This window comes from Penicillium coprophilum (genome assembly GCF_028826855.1).
Source record: "Penicillium coprophilum strain IBT 35676 chromosome Unknown utg000006l_segment0_segment0, whole genome shotgun sequence".
Classification (NCBI taxonomy): Eukaryota; Fungi; Ascomycota; class Eurotiomycetes; order Eurotiales; family Aspergillaceae; genus Penicillium; species Penicillium coprophilum.
This window is the reverse complement of record NW_026622725.1, coordinates 3,817,223-3,839,463: the sequence shown is the minus strand read 5'-3', so window position 1 is coordinate 3,839,463 and position 22,241 is coordinate 3,817,223. Positions and strand designations below refer to the sequence as shown.

The 22,241-nt window shown below is 47.8% G+C and overlaps 10 protein-coding genes across 10 annotated transcripts; 4 read left to right on the top strand and 6 right to left on the bottom strand.

Annotated features, from left to right (window-relative positions):
• Nucleotides 1–1,121: 1,121 nt before the first annotated feature.
• On the top strand, nucleotides 1,122–2,132 carry N7500_010437 (SDR family NAD(P)-dependent oxidoreductase; the record flags this gene model as incomplete). The annotated part of the gene is made up of 3 exons (XM_056681575.1): nucleotides 1,122–1,601; nucleotides 1,727–1,844; nucleotides 1,921–2,132. 3 exons carry the CDS (start codon nucleotides 1,122–1,124, stop codon nucleotides 2,130–2,132), a joined length of 810 nt encoding a protein of 269 aa, XP_056528957.1.
• A 357-nt stretch (nucleotides 2,133–2,489) lies between these two features.
• Nucleotides 2,490–4,316, top strand: N7500_010436 (FAD-binding oxidoreductase; the record flags this gene model as incomplete). The annotated part of the gene is made up of 5 exons (XM_056681574.1): nucleotides 2,490–2,571; nucleotides 3,010–3,474; nucleotides 3,529–3,861; nucleotides 3,954–4,026; nucleotides 4,088–4,316. The coding sequence occupies 5 exons, from the start codon at nucleotides 2,490–2,492 to the stop codon at nucleotides 4,314–4,316; spliced, it is 1,182 nt and encodes a 393-aa protein (XP_056528956.1).
• Nucleotides 4,317–4,995: 679 nt separating this feature from the next.
• On the bottom strand, nucleotides 4,996–6,375 carry N7500_010435 (uncharacterized protein; the record flags this gene model as incomplete). Its single annotated transcript, XM_056681573.1, has 1 exon — nucleotides 4,996–6,375. The coding sequence occupies one exon, from the start codon at nucleotides 6,373–6,375 to the stop codon at nucleotides 4,996–4,998; it is 1,380 nt and encodes a 459-aa protein (XP_056528955.1).
• A 1,514-nt stretch (nucleotides 6,376–7,889) lies between these two features.
• Nucleotides 7,890–8,897, top strand: N7500_010434 (Zn(II)2Cys6 transcription factor domain-containing protein; the record flags this gene model as incomplete). Its single annotated transcript, XM_056681572.1, has 1 exon — nucleotides 7,890–8,897. The coding sequence occupies one exon, from the start codon at nucleotides 7,890–7,892 to the stop codon at nucleotides 8,895–8,897; it is 1,008 nt and encodes a 335-aa protein (XP_056528954.1).
• Nucleotides 8,898–10,057: 1,160 nt separating this feature from the next.
• Nucleotides 10,058–10,586, bottom strand: N7500_010433 (uncharacterized protein; the record flags this gene model as incomplete). The annotated part of the gene is made up of 2 exons (XM_056681571.1): nucleotides 10,058–10,299; nucleotides 10,361–10,586. 2 exons carry the CDS (start codon nucleotides 10,584–10,586, stop codon nucleotides 10,058–10,060), a joined length of 468 nt encoding a protein of 155 aa, XP_056528953.1.
• Nucleotides 10,587–11,329: 743 nt separating this feature from the next.
• On the bottom strand, nucleotides 11,330–12,784 carry N7500_010432 (uncharacterized protein; the record flags this gene model as incomplete). Its single annotated transcript, XM_056681570.1, has 1 exon — nucleotides 11,330–12,784. The coding sequence occupies one exon, from the start codon at nucleotides 12,782–12,784 to the stop codon at nucleotides 11,330–11,332; it is 1,455 nt and encodes a 484-aa protein (XP_056528952.1).
• Nucleotides 12,785–13,903: 1,119 nt separating this feature from the next.
• On the top strand, nucleotides 13,904–15,427 carry N7500_010431 (Peptidase S12 Pab87-related C-terminal; the record flags this gene model as incomplete). Its single annotated transcript, XM_056681569.1, has 1 exon — nucleotides 13,904–15,427. One exon carries the CDS (start codon nucleotides 13,904–13,906, stop codon nucleotides 15,425–15,427), a length of 1,524 nt encoding a protein of 507 aa, XP_056528951.1.
• A 363-nt stretch (nucleotides 15,428–15,790) lies between these two features.
• Nucleotides 15,791–16,738, bottom strand: N7500_010430 (uncharacterized protein; the record flags this gene model as incomplete). Its single annotated transcript, XM_056681568.1, has 1 exon — nucleotides 15,791–16,738. One exon carries the CDS (start codon nucleotides 16,736–16,738, stop codon nucleotides 15,791–15,793), a length of 948 nt encoding a protein of 315 aa, XP_056528950.1.
• A 726-nt stretch (nucleotides 16,739–17,464) lies between these two features.
• On the bottom strand, nucleotides 17,465–18,292 carry N7500_010429 (FAD-binding type 2; the record flags this gene model as incomplete). Its single annotated transcript, XM_056681567.1, has 1 exon — nucleotides 17,465–18,292. One exon carries the CDS (start codon nucleotides 18,290–18,292, stop codon nucleotides 17,465–17,467), a length of 828 nt encoding a protein of 275 aa, XP_056528949.1.
• Nucleotides 18,293–20,216: 1,924 nt separating this feature from the next.
• N7500_010428 (Amidohydrolase) lies at nucleotides 20,217–21,509 on the bottom strand (the record flags this gene model as incomplete). The annotated part of the gene is made up of 1 exon (XM_056681566.1): nucleotides 20,217–21,509. The coding sequence occupies one exon, from the start codon at nucleotides 21,507–21,509 to the stop codon at nucleotides 20,217–20,219; it is 1,293 nt and encodes a 430-aa protein (XP_056528948.1).
• Between the last annotated feature and the right edge of the window lie 732 nt (nucleotides 21,510–22,241).

Below are 22,241 nucleotides of genomic sequence, written 5' to 3'. Positions count from 1 at the left end.
GTCAAACTTTTCGCCCTTCATTTGCATCGACCAAACTGTCTACAATAAATTTTCCAGAGCGGTGTAAAGAGCGGTCTTTATCGGGCCAGGCATCAAGTCTCTAACTAGCTCCGTTATGTGAATCCCGAGCATGATACAGCTTCGTAGGGATCCAATCGTTTCCATCAGGACAATGAATAGCAAATTGCCCAATTTCGGAAGGTAACAAACAGTCTAAAGGGGTCCTTTGCTGTGAAAAATCAGAAACCAGACTTCTTTTCCTTTCCTTCTTCTTCCTTCTCTTTTAAGATTCCCTCGAATTTCGTGAGATTATTGTCAACATGGAGACTGGAAAAGCGCAAGACGGCAAAAGATTTCCAGATCTATAGCAACCCAAGATATCGCCAGTTTACGATCGAATTATAATGTAGTGGTGCATGATTTACCCGGCGACGATCCGGGAAATCCACTAGCATGAGTTGTGCTAAAACGGCCCCCATGCTCAAGCTTCATCGGTGTATGGAATCTTATAAGCCCGCGCGCCACCATTGCGTCTATTAGAGGTTCGCATCCAAGCCGATTCCACCCGACGGACTTCATTTGTTCGTTCATGAGCCATATTTTGTGATCAGTGATTTGCGCGCCCTCTTCTTTCTTCTTTGTTCATGTTGGCCCCATACGGCGGGGGGTCTCCATGCGAACTTGCGTCCCATTGGCTAGGATTCTTCCAGGCCGAGCTAAGAGCAGTTGCGCCAATATCATTGGTCTCTTCGGGGGGTTTTTCATAGTTTTTATGTGCCCGAAATGGCTGGGCCAAGTCTCCTCGGAGTCCGGTACCTGAAGTTCAAACTTAAGCAAAAGCCCCGAAGCACGAGGGAAACGAAAGTCCCACCCCGTCGATTACCGGTTCCACTTTGGAGCCGTCCCGGCTTGCCGCCTGAACACTAGCATAGTACTGTTCATAGAATATATGACTAGAATGAACAGATGAAGGACTATTTAATCCTTCCGCCTGCCACATTTAATTCAGGTCGACTCCTCGCCTCCACCTCTTCCTCTTAGTGTTTTCCCGATCTTGCGTATCTACTGCTTCCTATCAGTATCTCAGCCCTTCACGCCTTACAGAAACCCACATAGTGACAATGGCACCACCAGTGCCCTCGTACACCAAGGTCACTCACACTGCCACATATGCTGGCATAAATCCAGCTCAGCCCGGTCTCTCCACTGCGGGCAAGGTTGTGTTGATCACTGGCGCATCTGGCGGTATCGGCCGGGCCACAGCCTCATCCTTCGCTGCATCGGGCCCCCGAGCCCTCATTCTTCTCGGTCGACGCGCCGACGCCCTGGGCAAAACCGCCGCCATTGTCCGCGACAGCCATGCACAGGTGACGGTCCAAACTTATGAGGCTGAGCTGTGCGATGCTTCGAGCGTCCGCGACGCTATGAACAAGGTGGCTGCTGAGTTTGGCGGCATCGACATCCTGATCCACTGTGCCGGCGTCCTGGCCCCCGTTGTTCCACTTCTGGAGGCCGACCCGGCTACTTTCCTGGACGGCTACAAGACTACCGTTGTCGGTTCGCTGGTAACGGCACAGGCCGTCGTCCTGGCAAATAAGACAGTCAGCCCCAATGAGGACAAACCAATCACATTCATCAATCTGACCACGGCTGGCATCATTTTCCCCCATTCACCGGGATGGGCGCCTATGTCAGTAGTAAGATGGCCGCTGTCAAGGTCCTGCAGTCCTTCGCCGTCGAGAACCCGCAAGTGCGTCTTCACAATGTGCATCCCGGTTTCCTCGAAACAGCTATGTCTGCTAAGCTGGCAGAGTCGGTTAAATTGCCATTTGCCTTTGACGAAAGTGAGTATCAACTGATCTTGTTCTTTGTGGCTAGTCAGTCTCTGTGTTCAATTAACTAATGATTACTCTTTCCTAGTCTCTCTACCCGCCGATTTCCTGGTCTGGATTGTCTCTCCCGAAGCTGAATTCCTTGAAAACAAGATCGTCTTCTCTTCTTGGGACGTTGATGAGCTCAAAGCTCGCAAGAACGAGATTGTCGGTGGCCCGCCGGGAACTGGTGAGCTCTGGCTCGGCTACCAAGGATTCCCACGCTTCATGGGTGGCCAGGCTTTGCCAGGAACCCAGTAAACATTCGGTCCGTATGCGAAGTCAGCAACCCAGGCTTGACTGTGTAAGTGTGCGCGTTAATTAAGCAAGTACATGAACCATTCACACGGTGCTAGCACGAAGACCTCAATGAAAAAAGTATCTACGATTATATTGCCGAACTAAAAGTGAGTTTCAAATAGTAAGGAAAAGAAGAAGCATAAACAATAGTTTTCATCAATTTGCTACAATGAGAGGGGAACTTTTTGTAGCCCGTTTTGCATTACTTCACATCGAGGCCTCGGACTAATCTACCATGGATCACTGTTATTTTTCTGTTTTCAAACTGCGCTCTTAGCATATACAAGATACAGTACTATGTGCTAGATATGGTCCCACATGAAACTAGAACAAGACTCAAAGGAACAAGCGAGTTTCCACTCGAGTGAAGAAGACTGCGGCGGCGGCCTGAAGGCTCTATGTGTGCCTGGGAGCCAGCCATTGTCGTAGCTCGTCTTACTTTCGGTTCCCCTGCGTGAATGAAAATTCAGCTTCGTGGAGTTCCGCAAATTCCGGAATCCGAGAATAGAGAGAACCTTGTTAGCGCCCTCTTGCGCTATTCGGCAAAGGTCGGACCCCGAGAGTCCCTGTTGCTGTTAGGTAAAACCGCGCTGCTACGGATATCTAGAAAAATATTATATTTAGTGTGCCAACCGCAGGTGTATTGCCAAATTGTCCAGAGCCAGTCTGCCACCATCTTCATCAGTCGATCCAGATCAGATAAAAGATCACTGATGTTCTCTCTCTTCTTTTTTCTTTTTGCCTGTTGGAAACCGGTGACGATTATTCGGCAGTGATTCCCTCAAGCACATCTGGCTAAGCATCATCGTGCATTGGTTTACTTTGCACCTCCTCGCAGTGACGTGGCTCGCCGCTGCTTCTGCTATACATGATCCATGCAAGATCCTCGAGTCCAAGATTCCAGGGCGCGTCTCATACCCCGGTACAACATCATACAATGCCTCCCTATCATCCTACTATAGCGGCCAGGAGCGCGCCTTGAGTCCCGATTGTATCTTCAGGCCTACCAATACTTCTGAAGTATCCCAGTTCGTCAGGTTAGTGACTTCAGACGATTACAAGACCAATTTCGCCTTTAGGGGTGGTGGACACACCCTCTGGCCTGGCGCGGCAAACATTGACTCTAGCATCACCATCGACATGCGCGCCATCAACCAAGTAGATTTGAGTGAGGATCACAGAATTGCCCGCATTGGAGGTGGCGCTGTATGGGACCACGCTTACGAGCAGCTTGTGCCATATAACTTGACTGTTATGGGAGGCCGGATTCCCGGGATCGGAGTTGGTGGCTTCGCCAGTGGAGGTCAGTACTCGCATTGAAAGCCCTTTGGAATAACGATAGCTAATGCGTCATCAGGTGGAATTACCTTTCACTCACGCGAGCACGGTTTTAGCTGCGACAATGTCTACGGTTACGAAGTTGTTCTCGGAAGTGGGGAAGTCATTTATGTCGACGAAGGCTCTAACTCCGACCTTTGGGTTGCTTTGAAAGGCGGCTCCAACAACTTTGGCATTATCACACGCTTTGATGTAGCTACGATTGCTCAGGGCAAGATGTGGTACAGCCTCCTGAGGTACAATTATACAAACGCCACGTTGTGGGCTCACGCCAAAGCCTTCAGCGACTTTATGAAGCCAAAAAATTTCGACAGCGCCGCTATGATCGGAGTCTTCCTGGTCTATACAGGTGGTGAGCTCCTTCTCTCTGATTCCATGTAGTATACCAAAGATGTTGAGAAACCCGCGTTTACGACGCCTTCACCGATATTCCAAACTTGGGAGGTGTGGCGGAGCTCAACACCGTTGACAACGTCGTGGAGCTGTTTGGACAGAACATGCCATCTAACGAGCAAGGGTGAGCAACGATGATGAACACCCTACCATGTCATGCTTCACGAATCTAACTACTTCTCTAGTGCCTTCCAACTCACCTTTTCGTTCCATAACCCAGATCCCAATGTCTACATGGAGCTTTTCAAGATCTGGCAGAAGGTTTTGAGCAAAATCGCAAATGTGGACAGCATATTCGTCGAGTTCTTGGTTCAGCTTCATCTCGTCACTAACGGCACTAACATGTTCGGCCTGACGCCTGGAAGGACAGACGACGTTATGATCGACATGACTGCTGGCTACCAAATAAAGTAGACGATGTGCTAGTCCAGCGAGTCATCAAGGATATTGTGAACAAGCAACGCGCACTTTTAAAGTCTCATGGGCATCTGATTGACTTCATCTACCTCAATTACGCCGACATCTCACAGAAGGTCCTCCAGAGCTGGGGTGAGGATAACATTGCTAGGCTCAGAGCTGCTAGCAAGAGATACGACCCGAACGGCGTGTTTCAGAAACAAGTCCTTGGTGGTTACAAAATCCCAGCGTAGTTCTTTTGAACTGATTTATTGCTCTACAGCGAGTACAAAAGATGGGCACGCTGTATCGCAAATGAACCAAGTTCAGGACAAGAATCTACTTACATCTGATTAAGTCAGGGCTAAAGGTATGATATGATCCTTTACTTATCGAAAAGAGGATATTATAGAGTTTACAAGAAGGGATGATATGAATGACCGGTTTGGAAGCGATATATGAAGGGAATTGATTTCGGAGGAGATATGTTCTGATGGATTCATGGCATTTTGTTGAATTGGCAGATTCTGGGCTTCATGCTCTGTTTCCGGAGATGGATGAGATTCACAAGTTGAGATGTGCTGGCATCACGGCTCTGGCGCTTGGTGGAATGCCGAGAACATTTTCACAACACGAGAGTCAATATCTGTGTGTATGTTTCGTGTAAAAGGTCGCTGATATCTTTTGTCAAATGTTCTTATATTTGAAATTTCTGGTGTTCACGCCAAGCCGTAGTTAAATCATTCTGAGCCGCTTCGACCTCCCTCGACAGGTGGGCCACTAGTCGGTCATGTGCGACTGCGGGCAATCCAAAAGAGGGGGCATTGGCATTGGCATCTGGCCCAATTGAGTGTGACGTACCAGTCTGCTTGATACGAGCTGAAAGGTTATTGACCAGACGCTGCAGGTGTCCGAGCTCCTTGAGTATCACTCGAGCCTGGATATCCCAATCCAAAGGGAAATCGTCCACAGTGTGATCTCCAATAGTGACAGCCTGATATATCACTTTCTCTGGCGAGGATCTGCGCTCGTCAATGTGGTCTTCGCCGCCAGGGGAGCTACCAGGGCGTCGGGAAAAGCACGCGCTGATCGTCGCTCGATACCACACCGCGAGTCGAGAGCAGAGCAGTGCTAACAGAACCTGATTCTGAGGACGAAGGGCGCATCCGCATTGTAGCATGCGGCAAACTGACATGCCAATATCTTTGTTGTCTTTGAGGACAGACCCTGACATGCGTGCTAGTTCAGGACCACTGGCAGCCTGGCTTCTGTAGCTGCTGCGACGATTTTGAAGAGAAAGGCAACTGTTCTGGCGGATGTGGAGTAAGCTGAGATTTCGGGTCGCAGTAATAATGCAAGGAGGGCGGCCTTCAGCGAGACAAGAAGATATCATCCTTGTAGGGGGTGGTGGCGTTGTAACAGGGTTAGTTAGTGAGCTCTCGGAGCCAAAAGGCAGAGTAGAGAGAGACGAAGAGGGGACATGGTTGTGGGCGGGCAGACGATTCGGAAGCGTCGAGTAATCCAACGTCGGGTCATCGGAATTATCAGAACCAAGGGCATAGTCCATGGAAAAATCAGAGCTGCTATTGGGACCAGATTCTGCACTAGACTCGAGGGGCGGGCTTGCAAGGAGAGAATGCAGATGTGCAGTAGAATAACTAAGATCAACGTTCAAGTGCACATCAGGAGCCTCGAATGGTGGCTCTCCGAATAGGCTGTTGTTTGCAGGGAACCTCGCGGGTAGGTTTAGCGGATCGGTAGGTCCCGTACATTGGGGTATCGTTGAAAGCCGATCATCGTCACTGCTGGGAAGTAGCGCCGGAAAAGGCCCCGAATCGTTGCCGAAGTGTGTATCAAAAGCACCTGGCTGTTCCAAATAGGTGCGATTAAAATTGCGAGCCTTATCCGTGGGCGGCGTAACTTGACCTAGATGCCAGAATAGGCCATCAATTTGGTTATTTAGGTGGGTGTGACTCGAATGTTTAGTAGAGTGCTCCGAGCGACACTGACGAATTGCACATGTGCACGGTGATCTGTCCATGCAGATATCTTCATCGTCAACGGTAAGGTTGCACATATTGGTGAAAGGCCAAGAGTTCGCAATAACAAGTTAACTGGACTGATCACCCTAGAAGCAAGAAGAAAGGGAGAAAGAGGGCAATGGACCAGCTAGGTCCTGGACAAACATGGAGGTCACCTAATTTTGTAACATTCCTTCCACAGCACCTCATTCTTCTACCTCTCCAAGTCCACCCCGCTGCAATGAGAAAATCCCAAAAGGGGTGGATATTGACGATTCTCCGCCCGGGTGGGCACTAACTCGTCTCGGACATAGCGCGTTGCATTAGTACAGCGCGGGCACTTTTTTATTGGCGCTCGATCATACCTTGGTTATTCTCGCTTACCCCCCCCTAATGCAGTCGCTGGTTTTTAGATGGGAGTTCAACGCCGGGGACCTGTCGGAGCTTAACTGAGCTAAGCCTATAGGCCCCCGCATTAGTGAATCCTGACCAATAACGTATTTCACGAGCGAGCTACGCACACAAGCGAGCTGCGCACCTCACCCAGAACGTGTCCATGAATTAGCACTCAATTAATTCAACCCACCATACCACTAATTCGCTCTCAAAGGTCTAGAAATTCAATGGAGTAAGAGGATAGGATATTATTAGCCATCTAGGCTTTTGAGAATTAAGAAATCTTATCAATATGTGGTATAGCGCGCTACTATAAAGTCCTTAGATCTACACTTCGGACTAGACTGCGACATCGCCCGTCCATGGGCACTAGGAAGTGTCCACGGCCCGTGGGCCTTTTGGAATTTGACGCCCATCGCCCACCCTCACGTGAAAATGATCACAAAATTACTCTATTAGGCTATTTTATGTATATAACCAATTCTTGGCAGTATCCACCTTGCCAGGGTTTAATGGGCGTCGTCGCAGTCTATGTAATCCTGCTACTAGCACCACCTGGAGACTAGTATTTGGCCCCATCTTGGAGAGAGGCTGTATTGTTCTACGGAGTATATTGCGTGAGATATGACTAAACGCTAAGCTTTTCAAAGGTACTGATCGTCGACCAGTTCCGAGACTTATAGATCTTCGTATGATCCTCCGCAGAGACCCATAAAGAAGATCAATTCGTCGTAAGAGTTCAACTCTCTTACGGGGTCCTTTCTAGCGAAGACTTGCTATCCGGTGTTGACGCAGTCGGGGCGGTTTCGTTACAAGGCGTATCTCAGTGCTTATGTTGCATCGTTCAAGCTGTTGCTAAATCTGTCTCGAGCTACCCAGGTCTGCTAACCAAGAATCGACTATTGTTTAGCGATAGTAGGTGAAAAATCAGGGGAAAGTGGTCGCCGGAGATGACCGATGGGGACCGTGCCAAACGGCCCGCTCGGCTGTGATACCCACATGTCTCGATACGACCCCTCGAAGGACCCTCTCTCGGCGTCTCTTGGATCACCTTCTTACCAGTGTGCGGACGAGAGCAGCATAGTATTTTGTCGCAGTTCTTTGCGATAACAGACCATTCAGCTTCTATCAGGGAGCCGCTTACCTTTGCAAAATCCTTCATACAACAGAAAATATGGAAGCCGCACAAACTCAGTCAGCGCCAACATCAACTACGGCCGCCCCACCTCCCACATCTTCACAATCTCAAAAGCTCAAGGATTCTTGTGACAATTGTTCCTCCTCTAAAGTGCGCTGTACGAAAGAAAAACCGTCGTGTGCACGGTGCGAAAAGTCGGGATATGCATGTTTCTACAGCCCTGCACGACGAGTTGGACGACCATACCGACCTAAAATGCCCTCACCGGCAGAAAAAGACGGCGAGGAACCAGAACGGCCGCATTCTACCAAGGCCATAAGGACCACCCAAGTTGTAGATGAGGGAGAGAGACCATCTTCTCTGTTCAAAAAATTGTCGTCGCAAGTGGATGCGGACCGCAATAGCTCCATTGTCAATCTCAGACCCAGTGAACATGATCCATCCTTCAAAACGCAACAACCAACAGGCACTGTGGCTGAAACTCATAGGCACAAGGTCGGCCAAGACTGCGTATTGGTCGTCATGGACCTATTCTGCGAATTGGAAGTTCAGACCGAGCAGCTCAGGAGCTCATCATTGGTAGACTACCGCCTAGCTAACTCGACGGCGCAGACCATCGTCGCCGCACTTCGCCGCCTCTTCACCATTTTGATATGTCCTTGTTCTGAGCGCGCTGAGCTTGGCATGTTGGTATATGCCATCTGCATGACCATCATCGATATGCACGCCATGACACTCACCAAGTCCGTTCGCAACAACCCACCGCCACCGGTGCTGGTTCAGACAGGTCTTTGGCATGATCATGGAGCGTCTGCTCAGGAGCCGCCGGAAAACGAAGCCGTTGCTATGCTGATATTAGGAAAGCTATCCAAGATGGCCAAGTTAATTTTGCAATTCATAGAGCGGTACAGTGGACATTTGGGGGCTAAACCGCCCCTTCAGGAAGACCACGAGATCCCATCCGACATTTTGCCAATTTTGGGCAGCCTCATGCGGGAAAGGCTTCAGCAAACTATTGATGACGCAACATACTGGCTAGGATAGCCTGGAGTTTATATATTTCTAGATTGATTCAACATATTTAATTTAGGTTCCTCGTGTGGTTGACGACAATGCAATCTGTTCTCATCCTGTCTTTACATCTACCAATACTGCTTGATCCAGTCCTTGAACTCCTTCACAGGAGGACATTCTAAAAAGACAGAACTTCTAACCTCTAATCTCAACTTATTTCGGAACTTCTCAGCCAGCACAAGAGACATGAGAGAAACAACACTCAGTTCGGGGAAGGTGTTAAAATCTGTGTATTGCAGTATCCGTTTTCCTAGCAATTTATACCTTAGGGAGGCGGACTACTAATCTCGAATTACTGAACAGGCTGGATTAATAAATCCCCGGTATGCCGGTCTGTATGCTCCGACATCTTGATATCAAATAGGCATTAACCCCTGGCGCATATACACCGTCGTAAATAGACTAGGTGATCTGTTAGCTTATCTGGCTACCAGAGAACGAACTACGGAGTATTCCATAGGCTGGCAGAGTTACAATGATGAAAAAAAAAGAGGAAAGAAAGAAAGAAAGAATTAAAAACCGACAAATATGCACGGGCATGCGTTCTGACGGTTTTAATTTGCATAGTCCTAATATAGAGCGGTATAGGGTCCGAGGTCCATAGGCTTTTACCCCGGGCCCGAAGCCCAGCCCATTTGTTTAGGCTGGGCTTTGGGCTTTATGGGCTTTGCGGAGGCCTAGTCCTAAGAATCTCTCTCCAGTCATTATTATCTTGAGATTTATGTATCGGGATTGCACGTAACAAGCATGTCCTATTTTTCTACACAATGGAGAATGTTACAGATTCAGTGCCACAACTTTCCTCTCATTTCCAACATTGATAAGTGACTATCTCATGAAACCCCAATGCTCTTCCCCCACCATGTTTCACTATTCCTGCTATATATCCTTCATAAAATAGCTCCCAACCATGAAATCAAAGGGAAGCCGTGGTGTAGAGATAAGGGATATCCGTTGCAGACTGGAAAAGACTCATTTAATAGTGCTGTGACATGAAAGTCACTTGACAGGCCACTTCACTGCCGAATGAAAAAGGTCCAGCGCTGCAAAGGATCTCCTCTCCCTCCGCATCGAGGCTTCCTAATGCTCTCATGGCAAGGAAGTACCGTTGAAGGGACGACTACGATCACTCACTCGGGCCAGGAAAGACCAAGGATAGCCATGACTCTTTCGCAGTCCTCGAGATTCCTATCGGAGTCATAGTAGACAGCGCCAATTATGGCTTCCATGGAATTGGCCATGACATTTTTGCCGACCGGGATGCCCTGCTGGCCCGGATGCCTCACGAGGAAGGGGTCAAGACCTATGGCAATGCCCCGGTTCCAAAGATTGTTATTGGAGGCCACTATGGTGATGACATTCTGGATCTCCTCTGTTGATGGCAACAGTAGTTAACACACATGAAAAACAGTAATTTATGAGGGAGTACTTACCTGGAGACTTGTTACGGTCTCGCCCCTGGTCGACGAGAATGTGGCGGAGAATTGCGTCCCCGCTCAAGGAGAGGATCTTGCCGGCGGGATTGGATAGAGCAGAGCCTTGGAGGGCCTCGCGAATCAGAGATCGGTTGGTGACATGGTAACTTCTCTTTAGAACGATATCCTCAAATTCATCGATTTGCTGGTCTGAGGGGAGGGGGAGAGGCACAAATATAGTCATGTCAAAGACTGGGACGAATCAGTATGTGGTTAAAGAATATCGAGTGGGTTCTCACGTCAGAACTAATGAATTGAATGAGAAAGAATCGAAAGAAAACCTCGAAAGAAGAGGATATCTATAAGAAACAACCATGGGATTGAGGCGCAGGCAGGTTGGCGCAGGCAAAATCATTGGGAATGAGTGTTCTGCCTTGCCCTTTCCAGCTTCATCATTCTATTGCCTAGATTCAAGTTGTGAGGTACATACACATGCATGTTATTTGTCGAAAGCAACCTACAGATGCATAAATGCATAGATGCCCAAATACTCAACTCGGGGCAGATCATCATTAGTTAAAAATGAACCATGTATATGCCAGTTTCGCACAGATATTCTTGCTAAGCCTTCAAAGAAAAGGTGTCCTTGATGGCACAATCTTGGAAGATCGGTTACAAGTTTTAGCCGATCACCATGGCCTGAATAACATACCTACGTCGAATTACGTTTCACTACCTATACCTTCGTAGATAAGCGGCATATAGACTCCGGAGAGTCAGTGACAGCACTTGAAGGCCTAGCAAAGATTCCGAAGCTGTAATCCTGGTTCTTACTTGACTCATTTGTCATTCCCCGGGAGGCCCTGTTAGTCTTAGAGCTAGGTACTATTTTCTATGCCATACCCATGCCAAAGGTACAAATATACATCGGCTTTTCAGATGAGTGGAAAGTTAACTGGTTGTGTTTACTAAATTCCAGATAACCCATCATGTGCTTTGATCTCCCATGGCCTTCTCGAATATGGACCGGAAGAGCAATTCAGCCTTCTCCATATCGACTTTGCTTGCTTGGTCCCTCAGTCGTTGGGATCTGCTTTTAATTTGGTCTTGTAGGGACTCCCAATCAATACCGACAAGCTGACCATTCTGCTTGACAATCCTTCCGTCCACAATAACAGTGTCAATGTTCTTTGGCGATGCATGGAAGACCACTGTCGCGATAGGGTCGACAACGGGCACCGTATCAATGTCGTCACAGCGGAACATCACCAGGTCGGCCTTTTTACCAGGAACGACAGAACCAATCAGTGAGTCCATGCCCACAACCTCTGCGCCTCCTAGCGTTGCCATGCGTAACACATCCACCGTCTTCCTGCGGACATTTCTGTGGACCGTGCGGTAATCACAGTCGTGAGCGCGTTGCGTCTGAAGAGCCAATCTCATCTGCGCCATGAAATCATTGCCTTGATTTGAAGTGATATCGAGTCCAAGGCAAGAGCGGCAGCCCAGATCGGCAGCTTCCCATACCACCGGGTATCCCATTCCCATTTGCAACTCTGTGTCGGGTGTCCCGACAATACCAGCCCCAGAGCTCTGTACCGCAGCCAGCTCGCTATTGGTCATCCAACCTCCGTGACTGAATACGAGGTCCGGTCCCATGAGCTGTGCATCAGCAAAACACTGGACGACTTCCGGCTTAGGGTCCCCATTGAGAGATATCACCGAAGAATGTACAGTCGTGAGCCTGGCTTTGAGCTTTCTCGCGATATCCAGTTCCCCGATTGTCTTTTCCGAGGATTGCGTGGGTGGGTCGTTTAATGCAATACCGAAAGTAAGAAGCGACCTACTGGGATCGTTGCTCGGAAAGAATTCGTCGCGCACACGAAGGGCATCATCGGCTCGTGCGGCCGGATCAAACGTGTCCGCTGCAGTGCTCGCGAAATCTCCGGGGCTTTTGGGGTTCTGGTAGAATCCATAACAGAATGTGCCTCGAATCTCAGCATCTTTCAAGCCCTTGATGGCTGCATCGGCATGTGCCGGCGAGTTTATAACATGACAGTGGTCCAAGACGGTGGTGACGCCGTTGTTAAGCAAACTCAATGCAGCAGCGTATGTCGCAAAGTAGACATCTTCTGGTGTGTACAGACTCCCATAGACACTTCTCAAATGACACGCATAACCAAAGAGAGACCAATCAGCCGTGATACCGCGCAGAAGATGCTGCCACATGTGATGGTGGCCGTCGACGAATCCGGGAGTAATAATGGAATTTTTCGCATCAATAATGGACGCATTGCTTCCAGTTGGCAAGGGTAGATCTTGACCCATATCCTTTATCCAATCGTTCTCTATTAGAATGTCGCAATTGTAGAGGGGTGTCCCTCCCGATGCAATCATGGGGATCACCGTTCCACCCTTAATTAGAATATACGAGTTTGGCATAGTACACTGTCTCCACTGTAAAATATTAAGAAATATGGTGAGAATTTAGAGGGCAATACGAAGATTTGTCCTGGAGATCTATCTCGAGACAGCAATAGTAGTCTTATACTTCATGGTTGACGTCATCGAGTCTTCCGGATGATCTGAAGCTCAAGACAATAAAAATCAAGCCCGTTTGAACAATTCATAGGGTAAATTAGTTGATGAGAAGTGTAAATCTTGAATAGTTGCCTAGAAACGGATTGTTCAGAGTGTTCACCTTGTCCTATGGTTTGATTGACCCTTGTCGGATCTATCAAACCATAGACACACTCAATATCAACTGCCCGATATTGATCATTTGCTCAATCTTCTGGCCTCTAGACTCGACCAAAAAGCTTGCTAAACAAGCCAAATTAGTACCAGTCACGGATATATGCAAAAGTTCTTATGTATGGTACAGCAAGAACTCTGCCTGTGGTATGCCATATTACCCATCTGGTAGAATGCGCGACTCTCCGGATTGATCGGTCCTGTTTATTCAGAGACGTACAGATTACGCTGCCGTCAAATTCATTCGTCGAATGGGGCTTTGGTCTTGCTCATAGCCATCTGAGCTCAGTTGCTCGCATTTGCAGATAATAGTTTAGTTTTGGCCGGGTCGAAGATCTCGGTCGCAAAGACAAAGAGAAAAAATGGAAATTGGACTACAACAGTGATATTCAACGAAGACTGGAATAATCAATGTGAGCATGTATTTTGAGGCTAGCGGGGTCATCACGACCCGGCTGCCTAAAATCCCTCTTCAAACTTCCCTTCTCGCAATCTCAGAACACCGAAGAGAAGATTTAAAATGCACGTCTCGCGCGGTTATCAGGTCACCATGGGTGTTTTCGGCTTATTTTAACTTGAACGATACGCTTGCTGATACTAAGCAGGTCAACCTCACCGAGCATTGAACGACTGCGGCAACTAAGCGACTCGATCGACCAGATTTGCAAGATAGAGGGCGTACCCGGCGTTTCTATTGGGGTCATTGAGCACGGAGAAACTTTATGGACCGAAAACTTTGGATATCGCGACAAGTCCAAAACAACACCTCCAGACGCAAACACCCAATATGGAGTTGGACATATCACCATGTCAATGGTAGCAGCTGGTGTTGGGAAACTTGTGGAAGATAAAAAGCTTCAGTGGACAACTCTCTTGAGAGAAATCCTACCCGGGATTGATGATGCTGGCGTCTACTGGACCTACAGAACGACAATAACCGATCTTCTGGCACATCGATGTGGATTGGATGGAGAAATTGAGACTTTACTCGCAGATGGTGGAAACAACAACGCACAGCCTTCTCTGGAAGTGCTGTTGAAAACTCTCGACCGCATCCCTGGCACGCTTCCGCACCGTGAGAGCTGGCTAATGTGTCCGTGGGGATACACTCTTGCTGCGCATATAATTGAGCATATATCTGGACAGCCACTTCATGAGTATCTACAAGACCAAGTATTTCGGCCACTTGGTATGACTTCAACCACTTTGCGGCCGTCCTTTGAAGAGGGCAAGAATCTCGCTAGACCGCATGCTTCACTTGGAAACGGGGAGGTTGATCCATTGAAACTTCAACCCGATTTTACGGATACATTGTTCGAAGCGTCACGCGGAGCTTATTCGACAGTGAGTGATCTTCTCATATGGACCAAGGAAACAATGGCTGCGAGCCATAACTCAGAGGCATCCACCAGCACAGTATTGAAACAAATACCGTACATACTCAGCAACCATATCGCAATGCAGAATCCATCGTTATCAGAAAGGTCGTACGGATTTGGCTGGGCAAGAGCCCAGCTTCCTGGTGTCGTTGGTCTTCTTGGTGGAAACTCTAGACTTTGGGAGATGGATAAGCAGCCTGTCTTCGGGGCTGGAAGCGAGTCTAGGCTAATGATTTATCATCAAGGCGGAGGTCCGGGGTACTCTTCCTTCCTTGCTATGTTTCCCGAGACACAGTCGGCCGTTGTTGTCCTCATGAACACCACCGCGACGAGCGATGCTGCAGACTGGATCGCGCGACTGCTGATCGAGAGCCTCTTTGACTTCGCCACACCCACCGATTATGTGAGACTTGCAGAACAAGGTAGAACACGAGCACTCGAAAGATTTGCCACACTGCATAGCAGATTGACCGAGGAGAGGATTCAAGGAGCACCGCCACTACCCCTTGATCGTTACGTCGGCGTGTACAACAATGAAAAGTATAAGTACACGCTCAGAGTCACTCTTAGTTCAGAGTCAGAAAGTGACCTTATGATTTCCTTCCAAGGTCTCGACTCACAGCGCTACCCCCTGCGCCACTACCACGATCACGAATTTGAATGGAGCATGAGCTACGATGAAATGAAAAAGAGTGGGAGATATGATATCACAGATCCTTCCTACTACAAGATGCGGTTTGAAATCTATCCTGACAACCGAGCGGCTCGAATTATATGGAGTATTCACGATGCATCGATTCCAGATGGATTGATATTTGAGTGGAAAGATGAGCGTCTGGCGGAAGCATGGCGAGCAGTACGTGCCGGTATGAACCATTCCGCCTCGCGCAAAGGAAGCGCCATTGACTTATATGGCTATCTAGATATTCTGGCTTCCAAACGAACACCGTGAATACGTTGGACCATTTCAATATCCAGCCTGTGTCGGATTCTGGTATCTACCTTGGGTACAATTCTTGACAATCAAGCTAATAGTTACTGTAGTAAGATCTTGAAACATACATAAGGCGATGCGTGACGCACTGAATATACTATCCTGCCCCTTAAGTGTCTGATCTATCATCTTATTCAAACGCCAAATCCCCTTTGAGCTAAGCGAGAGATACAAAAGAACTGCCGACGGTGTCCATTGAAATCTCCCACAAATTTTGGATGGGCCAGGCATTAAGAATTGAGTCCCTCGGAGTGGGCTTCAAGATAAGATAGAAACGATACAACCTCCTGGGCAGTCATGGAAGTCGTAGATAAAAAACATTTACCACACAAGCGAGACGTGTGTTGCTGAGCCGTCCTTCCCAAGAAGCTCCTCCCCGTGTCCCTCTCGGCCTTTGACCCGCAACCTAAGCATAAGTGGACCAATTCCCCTGGTACTTAACCACCGCTCATCTTTCCCATCCCTTTCCCCATGCAGCCAAATGCTGCATTCACCTTTGTTCTCGACTGGCAAGCCGAGACTGAACATGTAGCCTGGCTGGCCCACAGCTGTGCTCGGCGGCGAGCCAATTATGCTAGAGAGCAACCTCAAATAGTTTTTCACATGGGAAGATGGCACAACCACCTCGACCTGATCAACTCCAGTTGCACCACATGGATGCGTGACTCTAGCCGGATCGTCAAACTTCAGCCTCGTCAACCTAGGAGACCCATCGTAGCACACGAAAGGAGAGTCCAAGCGGCCCGTCGGGAAGAATTTCTCGTCCGGAGTTTCCGATGCATTATGAAAATCCGGGTTGGCTCTTTTCCAGTGAAGTTTCAATCCCTCTGGTGTTGTCCTACCCTGTCCTGTTGGCTCAGGGAATGACACGCCGAGGTTACCGTCTCCGCCGGTGTCTTTATTCAAGCGCTGGCTAACCCCCTGAAAATGCTCGGCCGGGGTTTGTGTTGACATAGAAGAAATGCTCCAATCAATCAGACCGGGACTTTTAGTTCCCCAGGTGTGACCTTCCGGTGGCTGTGCCCACCAGTTGAAGAGCTCCAGATATGTGCCATCGGCGAACACAATGAGTTTCAGTTGGCTCGCTTGACCTGAAATTGAAGAATTAGAATCAATCTTTGAAAATTTTGCGCTGTACATGCCGGTGTGCTTTCCGCCCTCAATTATGGTGAAGTTATCACTGAGCCATGAAGGTGGGCTCTTGAATTCTTCTTCCGAGAGTAGAATTGTGATATGGTCAATCCTCGAGATCATACTAATGGACCCCATCTTGGTAGACTGATTCAAATAGTCAACGGAATAATCAATGATGAGACGGTGTCTTTACTTTTTGGGAAGACGCAGAGTATTAATATGACGTTCCCCGGTGCTTTTTCTTACCTATGCGACCCATTGGGGACATGCAGGCTTCGAAGATCATTGCCAAATAGGATGCCTCTACATCAGCGGTGGGTTCTAATGTGTATGAACGAAGTACCTACAGCTTAGCTGTAAAAGATTTACGTCGGACTTGGTTTTTACGTATTATTGTAACGGGAAGTTGGGAAGATACCCCAATACCTGGTACTAATCCCTCTCTGAAGGTGCTAGTAGAGCTTTCTCGTGATGATAACTCTTCTATTCCTCCGTTTCAATTTGATCAGTCTTTATGTACATAGAATTGCTCGTTTCGCATCATTTCATCCTCAGAGGAACTCCCGCGAGAAAGTACCAGTAGGATCCCATCTTTTCTTTAGTTGCTTGAGTCTTTCAATTCTCTCTGCACCTTTATAGCGCCAATGGAGAGGGTCCACGCGATTGGAGTTTGTGTAGGATATGAATTTATCCTCTGTTGAGCCTATTCGCCCAACATGTGCCCCCGCAGCGACGAACTGTAAGATCGACTCCTGGGTAGACTGCTCTCTATAGCAAGGGAGAACATTCCTGCGAGAATAGAAATTTAGTCTAGATCTCGCAACACAGGGGATTGCACCTTTGAATGAATGGGGGAAGTACTCACAGCCACAATAGCTGACCTGCATTTCCAAACGAAGTATCGGTGATTGGAAGTTGGCAAACTGGCGCACGCCATCCGAAGATTACCTGAGTGCCTTTTGCGTCCGGATAATCTCTGATAAGATCTTGATGCAATTGAGCCATCGCGAGAAACTTTCCGGAAGTAAATTCGGCGAGGCCTATCAAATTGATGCTCCTGATGTCCCCTGGTGATGATTTCGCGAGTGGAAAATCACTGTGGTTTTCGAACAAAAGCATCCGAGTGGTTTTTTCAATTGGATTGAGATCGGTTAGCTGTTGAAAAGCAAATTGCGCTTTATCAGGGTTGCCGATGTAGTGTGCATTTATCACAATCACTTGCTGAAAGTCCGGGGGCCGAGAGACTATCATTAAATGCCCAGATGTAGGTGTTGCGGGATCGACCATAAGCTCCTTCATGATCATAGCAACCTCCCTTGCCTGGGAAATCGGGAAGGTGAGTTGACAGAAACAATGGCCCCCTAATGTGCTACCCAGCGTTGACAGAGGGTAGGTGCGAATAGTCAATTCTGTTACCACTCCAAAAAACTGTCCAGCGCCACGAATAGCCCAAAAGAGATCTTGGTTTGTGGTTTCGCTTGCCTCAAGTAAGGAGCCATCAGATGTAACAACACGAGCAGACAGGATGTTGTCAGAACCGAAGCCGAATTGTCCAGAGTACAGGCTGATGCCACCTCCGAGGAAAAATGGAATTACGCCAATTGTGTTTGCATCTCCAATAGCTAGGATATCATAAGCGAACAGAATAGAAGAGCGGAAAGTGAGAAGACAAACCTGTGCATTGTTCATGCTGGGCTAGTTTGACCTGGAACTCTTTGTGCAAGACACCTCCCCGTACTTGGACTGTTTCACAACAAGGGTCTACATCGATTCCTTTGAAATTTGACATATCAATAACAAAACCATCATCTCCAATTGAAGACCAGGGGCTATGACCACCCGTGGCCGTAACAAATGGCGTTGATGTGATGGCTGCAGCTTTCACCTTGAACCCCAGTGAATGATGAGAAGCCGGATAGAATGAAATCGGGAAAGGTATTGACTCACCGCTTGAACAACATCATCTTCACAAGCAGGCCTCACAACAGCTCCCGGTATTTTCACTCCTACATTTGACCAGCGTTTCGGGGTGGTCCAGAACTTAGCGTCCGCCCTGTCAGTCAAGACCTCTCCTTCCTCTGAGAGGCGACCCTTGATATAGAGTACAAATTCGGCTAGTGGCATAATTTCGTCTGGATCACGCAATGAACCGCATGGATGGCGAGATTTCGAGCGAACCAGCAGATATAAGCATATTTATACTACGCTCTACTTTATTTCAACGACGCTTAGACCAAAGTAAATTCTGCCTACATTGTTTTCCCTTTTGGAAATAATAGCAGCTATTTCTGAATGACTTATGGCTGGCTGTGTATTCAGAATACAATATACAGAACATACCATTAGTTCATTGTTTCGAAAGGAGGGTGCATGATTAGTATATGCCTACTCCGTACATAGTAGATCGAATCGTATACTTCAATGTATTCAAAGTACAGTAGAGCGGGCCATGATCTGGAATATTGTGTACGGGTATGAAAGGCCATTGAAGAATCCAGCGGTGAGAAGCCTCGAACAAAGGGATATCTATGGGACACTCTCGGCTCTCTCATGATCTCATCGCGACGGGGTTGCAACAGTAGACCAGGCTGTATTTTTCACACCGATCGGGGGCCCGAAACGCGATCTACCTACTATCTGATATAATATGGAGCTCAATGGACATCTCAGCTGATCCACATATTCACCCAAGCTCGGAATTTGATTCAACCTACCTCTCGTACTCGGTACATATGCATCCTATATTCGTAGAGATATACTGTGGGTTCCCGGGGGAAAGATGCATGGCATTAGGTAATAGGGTATTCATATCAAGGAATGCACTGGTCGCACTCTGCAGCTGAACATAAACACGAGCAGGTCGGGTACACGGAGTACATTCGCCAAGTTGAAGATACATGAAGCTCAATGGTCAGTAGATCTAGTAATTGACATATCAGATTTTACACGTCATCCTGCATTATGTCGTATACATATAGTGTTATACAATATACAACATGACCGTTGTATGATGTACAGGGTGCTCCTGGAATCCTTATTCTCCTTCGTAGTAAGACTGAATTTTCAATTCAATACAATAACAGAAATCCCAACCGCCTATCTGGTCTTTTTGGAAACATGCTCCGCCGAAGTCTAATGCAGCCAATTAACCATACAACTATTTACCTAAAGCCCGACGAGACTATACTAAATTTGCTCGACGACAGTATCAGTAGAAATTATACAAATTAGTGGAGGTTGTATTTTTCTCTTAAGTATTTAGTCAAGGCAGTGGAAGGTGGTGTATAGAACACAAAATACTCATTCGGGCCCAAAATCAAATGACCAGGGAATTTCTACCACACGTAGGTTCTATTATTGAAAGGATTGCTTGCAGCCAAATCTTAGAGATAATATAATCAGTTGATGGCTCTTCCATTAGTGAGGGATACCTTACGAAACAAGTAATATGTGCAGGAAGCATCGCTACACGGGCCTAGGCCTAGCAAATATCATAGATAGCGAGCGAATCAGGTAACTTCTGGCCGTTTTGCAGACATCCCTGCTTCTTGAAACCGGGAAAAGGACCTCTGCCAGCTACGACGGTGGTATAGTACTGAAAAGCGCTACGGCGCTATGCATTGTTTCTGTTCGACAGGAAGGTCAAGGCACCTGCAACCATGGCATTTCTGCCAATTTTGAGGGTGGGTTGAATTGCCGGAGCGAAGGAAGACGAGTGATTGACCGGAATATCTTGTGAGACTCTTCCGTGCTTCTCTGCTTTATCCCAGGTCTTACTATCGATGCATCCAAGGAACCAAAAGCAGCAAGGCTTTCCAACAGCTAAACCAAGCTTTGTGAAATCTTCACTGGCGTTGCTCCGGGGCCATTCAGGGTCAAATCCATCCGAGAAGACTGCTCCAAAGGTTCCCTGCAGTCTCTCGGTGGTCGTTTCATCATTTTCTGTGATTGGAAAGTTTGTAATCGTCTCAATCAGTGGCTCTTCTTCCGCACCACTAGCATTGCTTTCTGCCTTCGCAATGCGCTCAATTGATGCGAGAACCTTTTTTCGGGTCTCCGAATGGGCCGTTCTAATATTGACCTGCATTTCGGCTTTCTGCGGAATGATATTAGCAGCCTGTCCAGCGTTCAGACTGCCCACGGTTACAATGGCAAATTCCTGGCTCGGGCTGATCTGCCTGCTCACAATGGTTTGAAGTCGCATGACCGTGCTCGCAACCATAACAACAGGATCAATCGCTCGGTCAGGCATGGACGCATGCCCACCCCTGCCATGAAACGTCAACTTGAGCGAGTCCGACCCCGCCAGCATCACTCCAGGGCGCATTCCAATACACCCAACTGGTTTCGCCACCACATGTTGTGCCATCAAAACATCGGGAATAGGCACTAGGTCATATAACCCACCTTCAATCATTCGCTGTGCACCTTCGCCGAGTTCCTCAGCAGGCTGGAACACAATCACTAGTGTGCCTGCCCAGATGTGTTTGATTGCCACAAGAGTATCAAGTGCGGCTAGTAGGCAGACCATGTGCATGTCATGTCCACAGGCGTGCATGACGGGCTTTACAACACCATCAGACTCATCACGCATAGTCTTTTTGCTGGCAAATGGAAGATATGTTTCCTCAAAAATGGGCAAGGCGTCCAATTCGGAGCGCAGGAGGACTGTCTTTCCGGGGCCATTCCGCAGAACTCCTGCAACCCCAGTGCCGCCGATATTCTCGTAGACCTCTAAATCAGGAAATGTGCGCAATCTTTCGGCGATGGTTTTGGCAGTGGTAAACTCTTGATGGGAAAGTTCTGGGTGGGAATGGAGCTCCTTATACAAGGCCTCGTATTCCTTAACATCGAGATCATTGAGTCCAATGAGGTTAGAGATCTGAAGCGGCCGAAATTCATCCATAACGCGTCTTGAGGTTCGTTATACGGTAGGCCAATGTTTTGAGATTTTTACAAACAGAAAGGAGCTGGACTCAGATGTTCTGTCAAAGACTCCGGTAGGTCATAATGAAAGCTAGTTTGTATTTCTTAATACATAGCTCGCCAGTAGCCAGTAGAGAAATTAATTACGGTAATCCTCGCATGTCCTTTTAGTAACAAAAGCAACCCTACAGCGCACCTAAGGCGTCCAGACATATCGCGTGGAGCTGAACATTTTACAGACCCGCTTCCCTCACAGGGGTAATATGTACATCGATGTCTATACCGTATGTACTTCGTATTACAGGTACAAATTGACGACCCTATGCGGCCAGTAGGTTTCATTGTTAGGTCAATGCGCTACACTCAACTTTACCAGAACCTCTGGGCATACCTCATAGTACATTGTAAGAATATGAAAGCTATCCAAATCCCTTCTCTTCGACACCTCCTTGCAGATAAGGCCCTTTTCATCATCATCTTACTGTGGCGCAAACAAAAGGGCTATCTCATAGCTGAAACATTCGATTGTGCAGCACAATTGCTGGTCCGCTGTTAATCATCGGCGATTTTTCCCCATATAGTTTTCCCACATGATAGAAAAAAAAAAGTTTCGATCTGGCCTACTGTACTGTATGTGCTGTCTATCGGTCATTCGCTGGAGGATCTTTGCAGTATCCACATAGTTTCAAGATTGAATTTGGCAGTCCGGGAA